Raw genomic sequence first — 16031 nt, 5'->3', positions numbered from 1 at the left:
AAAACTAATGCTTCTTTATGTCTGGCACCATTGATAAATAATCCTGAAAGGCTCGGAATTTGAACATGTGATGCTATTCGTTGACATGATACGTGATGTAGGAATGCAAATGTTCTCAAAAGGTATCAAATTAGACGCTTTGAATCCTTGCTTCTGCATGCATTATTTTATAGAAGAGCTTTGTTTCAATATATATTCACACAGGTCTTGGATTTTCCATGCATGTTCACTGTGTATATCTTCAAATAACATAATTCTCACCCCAAGCATTTCGTGACTCCAGACTTTGAATATGACTTCAATGATTTGGCACCTGAATTGCACATAATCTATTCTTTCCACCATCGTACATCTTGTAAACCTGCACAAAAATAATAAATCATTAGATTTAAATTACCGAATAATAATTATTATTAGAAATATAATCTCCTTGCTCAGGCGGCTATATTATGCGCATGATAAAAGATAATCCTCGTATGCCATTGATTGGTTGTGAATTCATGCTCTCCGGTGCTATGAGTATTCGATTGGACCATGAGATCCTTGTTTGCCACACATATATCAAGGCGCTAACTATACATATGGAATGCTCTGCTTTTGTTCAGATAAGAGTTCTTGTTCAATAATGTTTTATGGGAATGACTTCTGGGCACATATATCGTTCCACTTTACAGTTTTCACAAAATCTTTAAAAGACATTAATTCCTTTTGTATAGCAACCTGCAGCAAATTTTAGAAATCATTGCCCGTGGATGAAAAACTATGGGACAGGCTTAGACATTGATACAATCTGCAGAACATAGGGTATATTCTGCGAGGCCACAGCATAAGACATCATTTATTTTGATGCAAAGGTCAGTCCAAGCACTCATGACCAGTATGAATATATCCAACCTGCCTTTAAGTTTGAACATACAATAACGCTTTGTAGATGATCATCCTCGATAATTGTCATGATTCAACTTGTTTGTATGTTAAGTATATTGAGGAAAATATTTTCCCTCTTCATCATTAGAAGATTTGATTTCCATCCTATGGTTCCCTTTGTCAGCCACTAATATATATGTTCACTCTTTTCTTCAAATTATACAGGATGCTGAAACATTTAGATTCTTGCTTTGTAACAGAATATTTATTTCCACGGTTAAATTTATCAAAAACGGCAGGGAAAACATCTTCAGCATGAACCTGAATATAGACTGGTAAAGTAGTTTCTTTCATTTGTCCAAAACCTTAATTTTAATATTCTGATACCACAGTCTGGACAAACTGTTCTAGAATCAAAATCATTCGTTTTCTGGAGAATATCTGATATTTCTTGTAATGCTCCACCAAGGGATCCAAAAAATTACACTAAGTTTGGTAACATTTTTTTTTTTAAACATGAAAGATAAAACCATTCATAACATTTGCGGAAGCAATAGCAATAATTCAAATGAAAATGAACATAACATATATACATAACAGGCTACATTCTTTAAAGATCCCTTAACGTTGAGTTACATCTAAACTAACTAACATACATGAATCTATCTAGTACAACATCCACATAAATAATAATGATAAGTCCAATGTACTTAAACAATATTACAAGTGTCCTTTTTGTAACTACATTTCAGATTGCTCAATCATCCACTATACATATCACAGTGTGTGAAAAAGCTTAAAGGAATAAAGCATCCACGTAAATAAAGTACATCATCATCCAATATTAATCCATGATGCAATTAAAAGTAAATGAAACCACATATCATACATGATACATCATCATCATAAAGATCAAACAAAATAAACTAAGTGCAGAGTTCCTCCCAACCGTAAATAGCATCATTAGATCATCGTGGATCCTAGCCATCCTTCCGTGCGTAACATTCCAAAGCACCGAAAAGATCATCGGTATTAACATAGTAGAAATGTCACTTCTAAAACATCCTACTAACATGCAAAGTAAAGCATAATAAATCATCAACTAACATATGCAAAGTAAAGCAAATCATCAATATAAGAAACATACCAGTAAATACATCCATCATAAGGTATATTATCTATCATAATGCTCCAAGAACATAATGAAGAATAAATACCAACCAAGGATACTCCAGCCACGGTGTCTCGGACGGATCTCAAATGATAAGAGTGAAAATACACTACCACCCGACCGCGTGGAACCTAAGTGGTCCACTCCCACTGTGCTGAGGAGATAATCTCAAGTCCCAAACAGGATATCAATTCACGAAGCACAAATCTCTATAAGTCCAGGAATCCTAAAAGTATACTAACTCAAAGGTTCCATCACACAAAACCGACATCTAATTCCCAGAGGCACAAAAAGACATGTAGGAAACCTACTCTGCAAGCAGGAAAGTGTCATCGCAGTTATCACGTACAAGTTACCCTGGTAGTTAGCTAAACTCCACGGGTCCATACTGATCTCATGCGGCCACTCGTATCCTCTCATACTGACGAGACATACTACGAAATGCATGGTCGCAACCATGCATTCTCACTACTCCCATCCTAGCTTATACAAGCACTCAAGGCATGGGCGAGAACATCAAAACAATTATTTTTTTAGGTTTATTTAATCCTCATTTAGTGTGTAAATGTTATCACTTATTAACCAAACTTACAATGAGTTACCTTGGCAGCCACTTAGGGCCCCGGCCCCCATTGCAAGCCACTTTCCAACACTACAAGTAGATTACCTACCCTAAGCTCATGGAATCATAAATCTCAAAATCATAAAAGATAATCCATAATAAAATCATCAAATATGCATAAAAGCATCAAATATCTATAATAAGAATCATCAAATCTCCAAGATAAGAATCATCAAATCTCCATGAGCATCTAAAAAAGCATCCATAGAAAATCATGACCACAATAGTTCTCTATTGGCAACTGAAGACATCACTGATAATCATAAGTATCAATTGGTTCTCAATAACCAAAATATATCTCAAGATAAATGGTTCTCAACAAGCAACCAAGAATATCTCAAAATCATACTGATCGAAGACACCAAAATGGTCGAGTCAAACATGTCACAACATGACATCATCAAGAAATAAATCCACATTTCAATCCCATCATGGTGACTAGAAAATAATCCAAGGATAACTGATCGATGACTCAAAAATGATTAGTTCAAGCATCTCAGATATATATACATCTCAGCTTCACACATGAAGGCTGAAGAACAAATACAAACATTTCATAGAGCATACGATCACATAACCATGGTTGGGCTTATAAAGATCAAGACCAAATAAGATCAACATGCCATCACATCTCATAACCCCCGAGCCTCTGGTAACATCCTAGGACTGGTCAACACTAGTCAACCCAAAACCCAAAACAAGAAGCATATAAAATACACGATGCAAACACATGTTTTGGTTTACTAAATTCACATAATTGAATAATGTGTAGGGGTTTTTAGTTTTCTGTTTGCAAGTATATTTCAAGTGTTTTAAGTTTCATCATTTGACCTACAAATCAACCCAATTGTTCCCCGCTAGTATTTCCTTCCATTATTAAAAATTACATTCTAAGAATAATTTAAAGATAAATATTCACTAAACTGATCATCATTGACCTTAATTAAATTGTCCTTTATATTTAACTAAGATCCATATTCTAATTGATTAACTCTTCTTTTAAGGTTACTTCCACTTCCAACATAAATCAAGGATCATTATTCGCTACATTATAAGAGAGCCAATTATCAATCTTCAAATAAGAAGATTATAACTTTATTAAAATGATCAATTAAATCAAATAATTAACTTAGGTCCATATTCTAATAGTCCTCAATGAAATATTACTAAGTCTTCACCACCAAATATCTAAGGTCATCATTCAAGTCATAAGAATAAGACCTATCAACTTGATATCAATATTTCTACAATCTTATTAAAAGAATTATATCAATTAAATCTTCATTACTTAACTTAATTGTTAATTAAATCTAATTAACTCTCATTGATTGATTTAATTAATAATTACATAATCATAGCAATGTTCTAATTAATATCAGTTCACTAATAACTAACTATAATTTTGTATGATAAAAGTCAACTATAATTCAATACTCAAAAGATCATATTAATAATTTAATAATAATGATTGAAAATCTTAAATGAGCATATTCGTCATCTTTCAAAGAATACCAACATTCTCTTAACAAATTCGTATTATCATTAATCTTTTCAAATAAGACTCTATCGCACAACTTATTTATTAATATCATAGTTATAATATCAACTCAATGAATATCAATTGATTAAAAATCAATTATAATCCAACTCCAAAAATTATTATCTTTAACCAAACTTCAATCAATAAATAATCTCCACTAGATTAACTCTAATCAAATTTGTTGATATCTATTTAAACCATTATTTATTAATAGTTTGCTAGTCCTTACAAACATTAATAAATAATAAACTCCTCAAACTATACATACTCAATCTATAGAATCCTTCCATAAACTTATTAGTTAATATTTGGCTAACTCTTAACTCCAGTAAGGTATTCAAACGTATTAACCAATAACATAATAATTCAGTCTTAATCCAATATCATTCAGAGTTTTTAAATTTAAATTAACATAATATAAATTATCATCTTACAATTATTTAATCAATATTAAAATCAACCGTTAGACTCCATTTTCTAATTGTTCTAATAATATTTTGTCTATATAAACGTTGTTTGAAAGAGATCCCTATCACAAACCAAGAAGACTCATTGTAGATTTTAACATGAATAATTTCCAAATTCTTAACATTATCATCTTCATTAAACAACTCTAAAATTGTTTAATATATATTAAATAGTATTCAATATACATTATAAAAAGTCCACTATATAAACTATATTAAAATCTCTTTTCTTTTAATTTTCTCTCATTTAAAAATCTATTTACTTCGATTGACTAATAATTAATTACACTTCTTTTACTATTAATTAATCTTAATTAAATTTGATTTAATTAGATTAGATAATAAACCATATAAAACTAATGCATATTAATAAGATTCTAATAAGGGAAGATTGCAATAATATCTTTAATTCATTCCATGCTTTGATATATTATTTTTGTGGAGTTTAAGTATAAAGAACTCTTGGTTATGGAAAATGGAGAAATATCTGTCCTTGAATAAAACAGTCTCAGTACGATGGCCATATCTCTTTAATAAACCGTTGGATCGGGCTGAAATTTAAATATGTTGGAGAGGGCCAAGTTGCGCCAATTCTGACCAGAGCGATCGAATAAATTCGATCCCGATAAAAAGTTATGAATGACTGAGTTCGGGTCTGTCCAAGGGGCAGCGACAGGTCAATTTGTGATGAATTAATAATTTCCTGTTAAAATAATTGTTCTCTAAATTTAACCATAAAAGGGTTTGTTCATATGCATTTAAAAATATAATTTGATAGAAAGATTACATCTAATCATACGAATTTTCAACTTAGAATTTCTATTTTAATTTCAAATCTTGTCTATCTAATTTCACAATATAAATTCGAACCCAAACCCGATTAAGATCTAATTTTTTCTCCTTAATTGGATCTAGGATTTTTTTATTGTTTTCTTCTCATCCAAATAAAATATCTAGATTCCAATTTCAAATACAGAGAGTATTCAGACACACAAAACAGATATAATGAAGACAGGAAGAGAAAGAGTGCAAAGGGAATATGAGAATATCACGAGTGCACCTGGACACTGATGCTAATTTGCCATGCCTCAGAAGTTTATAGAAAATCCCTTCCTTCTCCATCATTCACAATTCTTGCAAGAATCCAAGCCGATCGAATCCTCCAAGTGATTAGAAGAGCTAGAAGAAGCATAGAAGCAAGTATAAAATATATGAGCATATGAATCTTCTCCCATGCACGTAAGCTTTGAAGTTTATATTTTTTTTTTAGCTTGTAGCTCGAGGCTTCCATTAAGCTTGTAGCTTCCATTAAGCTTTTCATTTAAGCTTCTATGAATGCCTGAATATCAAGAGCTCTCAAGAAACCTTTGGAATGCTTCTTGAAACCGCTGAAAGGTGTCACCAACTAAGCATGGGTTTTTTTCAATTCTTTTTGATGAGTCATAGAATTGTAGACACCTTGTGCTTAATTGATGCACTAACCCTCGTGTTGTTGACACATGTTAATTCCCATGCAAACTTATAACTCCAATTTACTTTTTAAATAATCTCTATTTAAATTTTATAACTTTCATTTTAATTTTTATAACTTTTATTATTATTATTTTTATTTATTACTTTATTATTATTTTCTAATTATTATTAATTTTAATTTTTAGTTTTCTTTTATTTAATTCCTTTTTCCCAGTAATTCACATTTAATTAATTACAATCAAAATATCAAAGATCATGATATTTTATTAATTTTCTCAAATAAATAATTTATTAATTAAATCTATTTATTAAGACTTAATTAATGAAAAATTCACCATAGACCTCCAAGATAAAATATGAAAACCCATCATAGAACAAATCATACAAAATAAATCTAAAGGGTTAAAAATCACGAAATATGTCATCCGACACATTCGGTGGGTATTCAACTCAGATACTTGTCCTAATTTTCCAATTAGGACAAATGGCTCAAAGGGTTGGGATTTGGACTTGAGAATTTATCTCCCCTCTCTTATCATTGAGATAATGTGATAGGGTACGCTCATCCTGACAATTCAGGGAAGTCGATACCCGGTACCTGCAACCTGCATAAAAACCATGCATGTACAAACACAATATATACTAAACTAAACAGACAATGGTAGGAAGTGGTGCATCGTGTAGATCCCGACTAGCAGGTGACTGCGACTCCCTTCCTTAACCACATCAGACACGCTATACAAAAGTAAACACGCAAGGCAAACACGCACACCATACACATGCAAGTATGGGGTAAGTATCCATAAGAAAGCACATATGATAATAAATCATCTTACTAATCATCATTAATAATTGAAAGCAATGTAATAATCATCATCAATAATTGTGAACACTAAAAATAATCATCATACATACATGAAATGTAAAGTCTAAGTAATCTCATCACATAATAAACTGAATCCATAGCACAATATCTGATAATCTCAAAAGAATGCTGCTAACCAACAACATAAAACTAGTTCTAAAAGAGTTCAGCAATGATAGCAAAATGTGAACCAGGGTCAGGCACTACATTTCTATTATCTCCTCGATATGAGAGTATATGTCCTTTTGGAACAAATCCAAACTGGATTCTGATCTGAGTAAGTGCGGATACAAATCTCTGCGAACCTTTTTGTGAGGTAATTCATGTTTAACAATTCATGCAATTTGTGCTTACATATCTATATATAAGGATAATACTGATAAAGGTTGCAGAAGTCCTTATATCTGCTGAGTGCACTTGCTTGGAAGCTTTTCATCTTGTCATATATCTATTTTGTACATACCTCAAAGACAAACAACAGAAATGCTTTATTTGCTTTCTTTTACTGCTTTTCATGCTTTATTTGCATTCTTTTACTGCTTTTTGAATAGCTTAAATGACAAACCATTGCAACAGATATATTTGATCCTTATACCATACAAACTTTGACAAGAAAGGTGCAGGCTGATAATGAAACAAAGACTTTGGTTACTTTTGTTTAGAAAGCCCACGAGCAGATCGCAAAATATAGCAACCTCATGAACTGATTCTTTCTCAGCCTAATTCTCCTAATACATTTCAAGCTGGACAAGGAACTCATTTGTGTCATTAAGCCTTGTCTAAAATATCACTTCTTTCATATCCAGATCTGATTATATTTGCTTAATAAATCGAAAATATCTCCCCACTAGATACCAAATCTTACCTTCTCCAATACCGACAACTCTTCTTCCAGCTCTTGCTCCAATTGCCTTTATCCAAAGAAATGTGAATCGGAATCGGATCGGAATCGGCAAGGCCGAATCGAATCGTGAATCGGCAATGAATCGGCGATGAATCGGCAAATTTGAAAAAACCTTTTAAATTTAAAGATTTTAACAATTTAAAACTTATTTCATGCACCCTTTATTGAATATAACTTAAGCACACTATAACATCATCAAATAGAAGTTAAAACTTAACATACATAAACATGAAACATAAAATCCATCACATACGTAACTATGTTATCTAAGATTCTAAAATGTAAATTGTAGGCTAGCTGAAGTAAATAGAAATCAAATGATCATAATGATTTAAATCATAGAATGTATGTAAGATGATCCATAAGACATCAAATCATAAATTTATGTAAGAATCTAAGATGAAGATCCATGAAAGTTTGAAACTTTGAAACATATGTCTATCAATGATTCAGTATCAATATCTGTAAACAAAATATAAAAACAAGGCTCCAGCTCAAGCCTCAGGCTCATAGTCATCATCATCCTCAACATCATCCTCAAGCTCGGCTACAGCCTCAGCCTCAGCCTCTGAGTATCCAGTCTGCCTAGTAGCAAGGCGTCTAATGTAGGTCCTAGAGGACTGTCGAGCCATATCTCCCGCATATAAGATGGGCTCACGAATGTCGCTAGGGCCTGTGTCTGTGCGTGCACGTGTGCGTCTACCAATGCCTGAAGAACGTGCTCTAGCTGCCTCAGCCTCTATATCCACCTGGTCAATCCACGCACGGTCTTCCTCAGTGAAGACTGGATCTACAACCTCTGTGAGCCACTCTGATTCTGGATCAATCTCCTCTAGAATGATCGGAGAGGAGTCAGTGCCCAAAATCTGTCTGATCCTAAGACGGAGGTTGTAATGAACGAAGACAAGATCATTCAACCTCTGCACTGTCAACCTGTTTCTCCTCTTTGAGTGGATGTGCTCGAACATGGACCAACTGCGCTCACATCCAGAAGCGCTGCTTGGCTGACTCAGAATACAAATGGCAATTTTTTGAAGTTTTGGGGTTGTGGCCCCAAACATTTGCCACCATCTATCTGAAATAAGGGAAAATAAAAATAATTAGTCTCATTTACAAATTACAAATTACAAGTTAACTCTAAAATTACATAATCAACTTTAAGTTTAGAATCTAAATTCATGAACATTGAATATATTATTTAATTTTTACCTGGCTGTATTGTTTCCCGAGCATCTATGGCTACCCTGCTAGAGAAAAGTGGCCCTTCTTTATTATTGAACTTATCAAGCTCAATAATTGCAGCACTGCTATCCTCATCAGTACTCAACCTCTGGATCACTGTATATAATCCGGTGAGAACCTCCTCATCCGCCTTGAAGTCAGGACGGAAACGAAATGCCGAATTCAAAAAGTAAGCTGCTGCATGGATGGGTCTGTGGAGCTGATTCTGCCATCTCCTATCAATGATGTCCCAAATAGGGGCATACTTCTCCTGCACTCCTGCATACTGAGCTCTAATGGCCTCCTTGGCCCTATCCATGCCCTCATATATGTAGCCCATAGAGGGCTTCTCCCCATCAGCAGTTCGTAGGAGAGATACAAGAGGCTCAGTGGCCTACATATAAAGTAAAATAAAAATTTGAGTCAAAACTTAAACATAGAATAATTCAATAATATAAGGTAAAACTAAATCATTAAACAATTAGCATAGTAAACTGTAAAATATTAAATGTTAAATTGCAATAAAATTACCTTAAGTATTTCTCTAGCAGGTTTCCAAAAACCATCATCATCAAATATGCAATCCACCACATCTATCCCTGCAGTGGTCGTAGCATAGGAAGATGAAATCCACTCCCGCCCAACAAACATGCTCCTCAAATCATCCCTTGATGTCAACAAGGACTGCAAGGTGATGAAATTCGAGGCAAACCTCGTGATCCCTGGACGAGCTAACTCTTTGTCTCCTGTGTACTTCCTCATTGTGCTAAGGACAAATGAATGATTATAAATAAACTTACATATGTTTTTTGCCCTTTCCACACATGACTTGACCCACTCAAGTTTGCCAATTTCCTCCAACATGAGGTCAAGGCAGTGTGCTGCACAAGGGGACCAAAATATGGTGGGGTGTCTCTCCATCAAAAGTTTGCCTACAACAATTTTAAGATAATTAGAAATTCAAATTTCAAACATGTTAGAACTTAGAACTTAGGAAACTTAGAAATTCTAAGTTAGAATTAGAAAAAGTTCAAAATTCAAATAAATTTATTTTCAAAACTTAAAAAGTTAAAAGTTTACCTGCAGCAACATAACTTGCTGCATTATCCGTCACCACTTGCACCACATGTTGTTCCCCCACCTCTGCTATAACTTCCTCAATAACCTCACATAAGTATGTGGCGTTTTTTACATGAGCAGAAGCATCAATGGATTTGAGGAACATGGTATATCCTACAAGTAACAAAACAACGAATTATAATTACTATTAGCAATCAACAAATCAAAATTTGAAATAGTCAATCACGATTCAAAATTATGTATGTAGGAAAGTAGAATGATCAATCACCTCCACAGGATACAAGAAAATTGAGGAGTGTTCTTCCCCTCCTATCTGTCCAACTATCAGTCATGATGGTGCAACCATTTTCGATCCACTCCTTCCGGTTGTCCTCAAGCTCATGCCTCATATCCTCAACCATTTCCTCCAGGAGGTATCCACTCAACTCAGCCTCAGTTGGGGCTTTAAACCCCGGACCACAAATGGCAACTGCATCTATCATGTTTTGCCAATAAGGAGTCCTGTCACAAATAGATAATGATATTGATTAGAAATTTAGATGTCAAAAACTAAAATCATAAAACAAGTAGATATAATTAAAGTTTTACTTTTACTTTTAACTTTAATTTTGAAGATAACAAAGAAAAAAGAATCAATTACCTGGCTGCAATAAATGGAATGTTGCAAAAGTACCAGAATTTGCAAATCTCTTTTCTGGCAGCATCATGAATCTCCTTGTTCAAACCCATGCCCTCAAGCGTGGGTTGGGAGCCAGGAGTAGTGCGGGGCACAAAGTAACTATCCATTCTGCTTTTCCGCACTCTAGGCCGCAATAGGTTGGTGTTGGACTCTGTCTCAGTATGAGACCGACTACCACTAACACTCACATGAGCACTAGCACTAGGATGAAAAGGAGGCCTAGAAGAACCCTCCCCAACACAACCTACGGATGCGGAAGCTGATGCAGATGCACTTGCAGATGTAGATGCGGTTGCGGATGTGGGAGCACGGGAGCCAATACCTCTTAACCCTTCAAGTTGCATTTTCTTAGTCAACTTGTCTTGTTCAATTTTTTCTAATGCCACTAAACAAGAGCGTTTTGCCTCAGCGGTTTGTTGAGTGCAAACTGTGACATTATGGCCAGGTATGCCAGCAATGTGGTATTTCAATCTATAGATACCTCCCGAATTTATTTTTTCTTTGCAAAATATACATTTTGTTTGATATTTGGTTCTCCCAGGAAACTCTTCATTATATTTCCAGCATTCATCTTTTTTACCCATTGTGGAAATTGGAAAATGAAAGCAAAGGGCTGCTGCAATAAAAAAATTCATGTAAAAAATCAAAGTTTGCAACTAATAAACAAAAACTACAAAACAACAAACCCTAGTTTGCAATTTAGTAAAACTAAAAATAAAAAACATTCAAGATTTGCAAATGAACACTAAAAAAATTTAACAAAAAATGCATACTACACTAACATGCAAAAAAAAAACCAACACTTACCTCTTGCAAATGAGTTGAGGAGTGTTGATATTGACTCCTTAATGCTCCCAATGCAATTTATGGCCTCCCCAAATGGACTTCTGATCTCTTTGGTGCTCTTCCTTCTTGCCGGTTGGAAACCTATGGATTCTCTTTTCTCTTCTTCTCTCTCACTCTTCCTCTCTTCTACTCATACTAAGCAAATAGAAGGCTCTTTAGGGTTATAACAAAGAGGAAAGTCAACTTAGAAAGCAAATAAAACATGTGTTTTTTTTTAAAAATTGAACTTTCTATCCTTGCTGCCGCGGCCGATTTCTGGAGATTCACGATGGCGATTTTTGCCATGAATCGCCGATTTTGGCGATTCAGGCGATTCACACGAAAAAATCGCCACCAGCGATTTCCGATTCCAAAAAAATCGGGAGCCATGAATCTTATCGCGATTTCGGCGATTTCGGCGATTTCATGGCGATTTTTGGAACTATGCCTTTATCCCATACTAGGCAATGGCTATTATATTTGGTTGGTTACCTAAATTATAATGATGGTCCACAGAAGAAATGAGACCCTTGCTGTTAAATCAACATGATCTAACAAATACAATGGTGGCCCATAACTCAAATTTTTAGGGCTCCATCATACTGAGGATTTCTTCTTCTTAAGTTTTTGGTGATCGTGTAGTTCATGCATTTCCAAATGTTTGTCTTTGCTGGCTATCGTTTCTCTTCCTTGGATGAAACCCATTGCCTCCTTGTTTTTCTCTCTAATACATTTCTCTTGGGATGTGATACATGAGAGTTCATCTTCTACTTGAATGTCTTTGTCATTAAGTTCAACCACACTAGCTTGTTGCTGGTTATTTTCTTCTTCATCCTTTTGGTTTCCAACTTGAGTGATGAATGTCATCATCATTTTCTTCTTTTGACAATTCCTCATACTGCCCCATTTGAATTCTGACTAGGTCTATGGTATTTTGACATAATAGACAAATAGATTCCAAATATAATATCATGTGTGGCACACCAATAATGGCACCAACTATTTCCTCCATATCCGTTTCTTGATTTCTCCTAAATCTTGTCTTTAAATTCATGGAGCTTTCATTCTGATTTCACGCATGGCAGCGGTTTATGCACATTTGAATAAGAGTTTTTTTCGTTGCAATGCTAATTCCACCCTCAAAAGAAATACCAAACAATGCATCTCCTCACGCTCAATGTTGCCATATATCCTACACTGCTTTGTTACTGCAAGTTGAGATAATCCATGTGGATGTACCTTCTTATTCAAATCAAACCAAATTGGAAGAGCATTAACCTGTCTGTCCATTGAGGAACCTTTTCTTTTTGGATTTTCTGATTTTTCACTTTATTTTTTGGATTTTTTCAAGTTTCACTCTTTTTTCTATGCTTTAGTAGTAGGAGTAGTGGTCTTAAGTGGTTTTAGTTGGTAGCATTTTCAAGTCTCCAAGTAGAGAAGATTACTTTGAGCAATTTTGGCTTGCTGAGAAGTCAAGTTTGTTTGGGATGTGAGCGAGAGTTGGGCTAAGCTAGTCAAGGATATGGAGTTGAGACCAGGTGATTTGTGATGAATGAGTTAGAACCTTTTGAAAACCCTTGTTCCAACTTCAGTTTGATCTTAGAAAGTTAGGAAAGGTTATCAGAGGTAACATTGTTTAAGGCGTGCTGAATTCTGAATTTTGGCTAAGTCTGGACTATTTTGAATGTTAATTAGGGTCAATTTGAATTGAAGAAGGCAAATATTGTACAAGCAACTTGATGTCTACCTTAACATGCATAGTTTTGAATTTCAATGATGAATAAAAGAACTCTTTTGCTTGGATGAAGATGTTCAAATATGTCTCATTAATGTAAGAGACTTGAAAGTTACATGGATCATTGGATGCCTTGAGATCTAGAAAGAATGTGATGGAGGCCAAGTGAGAGTATTTCAAGGAGCTTGATGGATCAAGCTACAAGTTGCAATGGTTCTAACAAAAGCAAGGACAAATTCCAGAATATTCACATTGCAGTTTTGGAAACAAGCTATTTTATATTTGATACCTCTAGAATATCATGGTGATAATGTATTATCTTGGAGGGCTTCATGGTCATATTTGGAGGAAATTGCAGCCCTCCATCCATGCATTTCCTTATTGCTGTTTCTTAGCAGGTCTCTCCATGATTGCTTTCACTAGGCAGGTTCTGATACCAAATTAGAGCGCAAACAAAAAATTTGATTTAATTGATTCAATTAGTCGATCTTACATTAATATCTGAAAGGCTTTATAAAGCCTTATTTTCCTGTACAAAAACTTCCTACAGGAATAACTTCCCATAAACTAACATAATATTTATTAACCAAAATTACCAACTTAAACCTAAACCTAAACTGATGTAATACTCCAAGAGTGACATATTGTGGTTGGTGATGAACATTTGGATCTCCACAACTTATGCATATAACTCTTTGATCCAATCAAATTCGTTCCTCTTTTGTAGGATAGATTGAGAGAAGATTGCACAAGGTGTCCAAAAGATGTGTGAATAGCATTCTTCAATTAACTGTTAAGGAAATAGGTGTAACATCCCCTTTATCCGTGTCTTAGCTAACAACTAGCATAACATTGAATTACAGATACTACTTCACATTTATGAGAAGACAATTATAAGAGTTATGTTCATGCGAAAGAGATTAACGGTTGCAATCCATTTAACTAAAATATCATAACTAACCATTGAAGGCATCATCAATAAATCTAAAATAGAGGATTTAAGTTTTCCATACCCTAATTCCGAATCCAAAATTCTAGGGCAGCATCTGCAAAACATAGGTTAGTCCACATATACCACTTAGGGCACAAATAATTAATGACCAATACCATTTAGGGCATCAAATACCACTGTATCAAAATCACCAATATCATTTAGGGCATCAAATACCACTGTAACATCCCTTTTCCAATTGCTAATTATGGCAATAACATATAGTTAAAAGATATGTTCATTTTTGTTGATCACATAAAAGGACAGTTATAACATCCATCAAGTAGGCCTATCTCAAGCATACAAATGTATTTCATGTTCAATTTGGAAGATCGACTGATCTACCTATTTACCAATTACATTGAAGAGGAAAAGTTGATTTCATTGAAGGGAATAATTGATTCAATGATGTTAATCAATCTAACATATCTTCAACTTGTAATTTCAAATATCATAAGAGTAAAATACCTGTTACCAGAAGATATTGAATGCAGATCGTATTTCTGCCTTGTGCAAGCCTTGGCATCTGGTGGCGAGGAGAAGCATTGTTAGGGCTTAACCTCCCAACCACTGACCCTTAAGTATCCCCACACAATCTCAATCAAAAAAGACCTTCCCTACCTTGGGAATTGGCCTGGGACATCACAATCCAATCACTGAGCAACCTGGAGCTAGAGTTAAAAAAACCATCGCTCGACTTGAAAACAAGAATCCTTACAAGGATTTCCATGAGCTATTGTTATATGTGATGTAGATGTTAAATTGATTATATCATTTCTTTCTTTGTAGGAATTCTTCCCACTCTTTCCTCCCTTAGCTTTACCTTGTTGGTCTTTAATAGTTGGAGGAAAATCTTAGGATTTCGTGATCTCTTACTCATTTGCCATGCATCATGCCTTCATCAGCCTATGGCATCATAAGATAGTACGCTTTATTTCGGTTTTATCATATTCGGATCATATAGTTAAAGAAGATCGCGGCACAATGTCAAACTCGCAGAGTGTAGCAAATAAAACAACAAGAAAATTGAGATCATTATAGATCATATAAGTTTGGCTCAGAACTCTTGCCGACGAGTAGTATGCAAAATAACAAAGCTAGTAAAAGAAAACCATATCATATATGATAGTTAATGACACAAACATTCCAAAAGGATTCGCAAGTCATGACCTGATTTCCGATATTGATATGAAGCAATGGAAATTGTAGATTGTTTCCAGCACCACGACCTCTGTATGGGTTGATAATAAATTACGGATCAAAGCTCATGAGCTTTGGCTCTAGCGGTGCATTTGGATTAGCCAATTCAATGCGACTCTTGTATACCACTTACTGTGTAAAACAACTTCAATATGCTTGGAGATATTTGTAGAGAAAGAGAGCTGCAAGACTATATGGCATAAATAATCAAGTATCGGTCAAGATGGTTATGGCCTCTTGCATGGGTTCAATTATGAAAGAAAGAAAAGGTGGTGGAGAGTTTCAAAGGAAAACAAGGAGCCATTGGCTATTACTTGGCAGCATTTTATAAAGAAAAAATAAAAGTGTCATCAGCACAAATATTTAAAATGACCATCTCAAATTATAAGGC

The 16031-nt window shown here is 34.5% G+C and overlaps 1 protein-coding gene across 1 annotated transcript; it reads right to left on the bottom strand.

Annotated features, from left to right (window-relative positions):
- Window positions 1-8212: 8212 nt before the first annotated feature.
- Window positions 8213-10480, bottom strand: LOC149548471 (uncharacterized). Its single transcript, XM_089792530.1, has 4 exons — window positions 10211-10480; window positions 9662-10062; window positions 9119-9524; window positions 8213-8984 (listed from the first exon to the last, which is right to left on the bottom strand). Exons 1-4 carry the CDS (start codon window positions 10353-10355, stop codon window positions 8404-8406), a joined length of 1533 nt encoding a protein of 510 aa, XP_089648656.1. The 5' UTR covers window positions 10356-10480; the 3' UTR covers window positions 8213-8403.
- Between the last annotated feature and the right edge of the window lie 5551 nt (window positions 10481-16031).

This window comes from Cupressus sempervirens, chromosome 7 (assembly GCF_028749045.1).
Source record: "Cupressus sempervirens isolate cs-2001-9-10 chromosome 7, ASM2874904v1, whole genome shotgun sequence".
In the NCBI taxonomy this organism is placed as follows: domain Eukaryota; kingdom Viridiplantae; phylum Streptophyta; class Pinopsida; order Cupressales; family Cupressaceae; genus Cupressus; species Cupressus sempervirens.
This window is presented reverse-complemented; position numbering and strand designations above follow the sequence as displayed.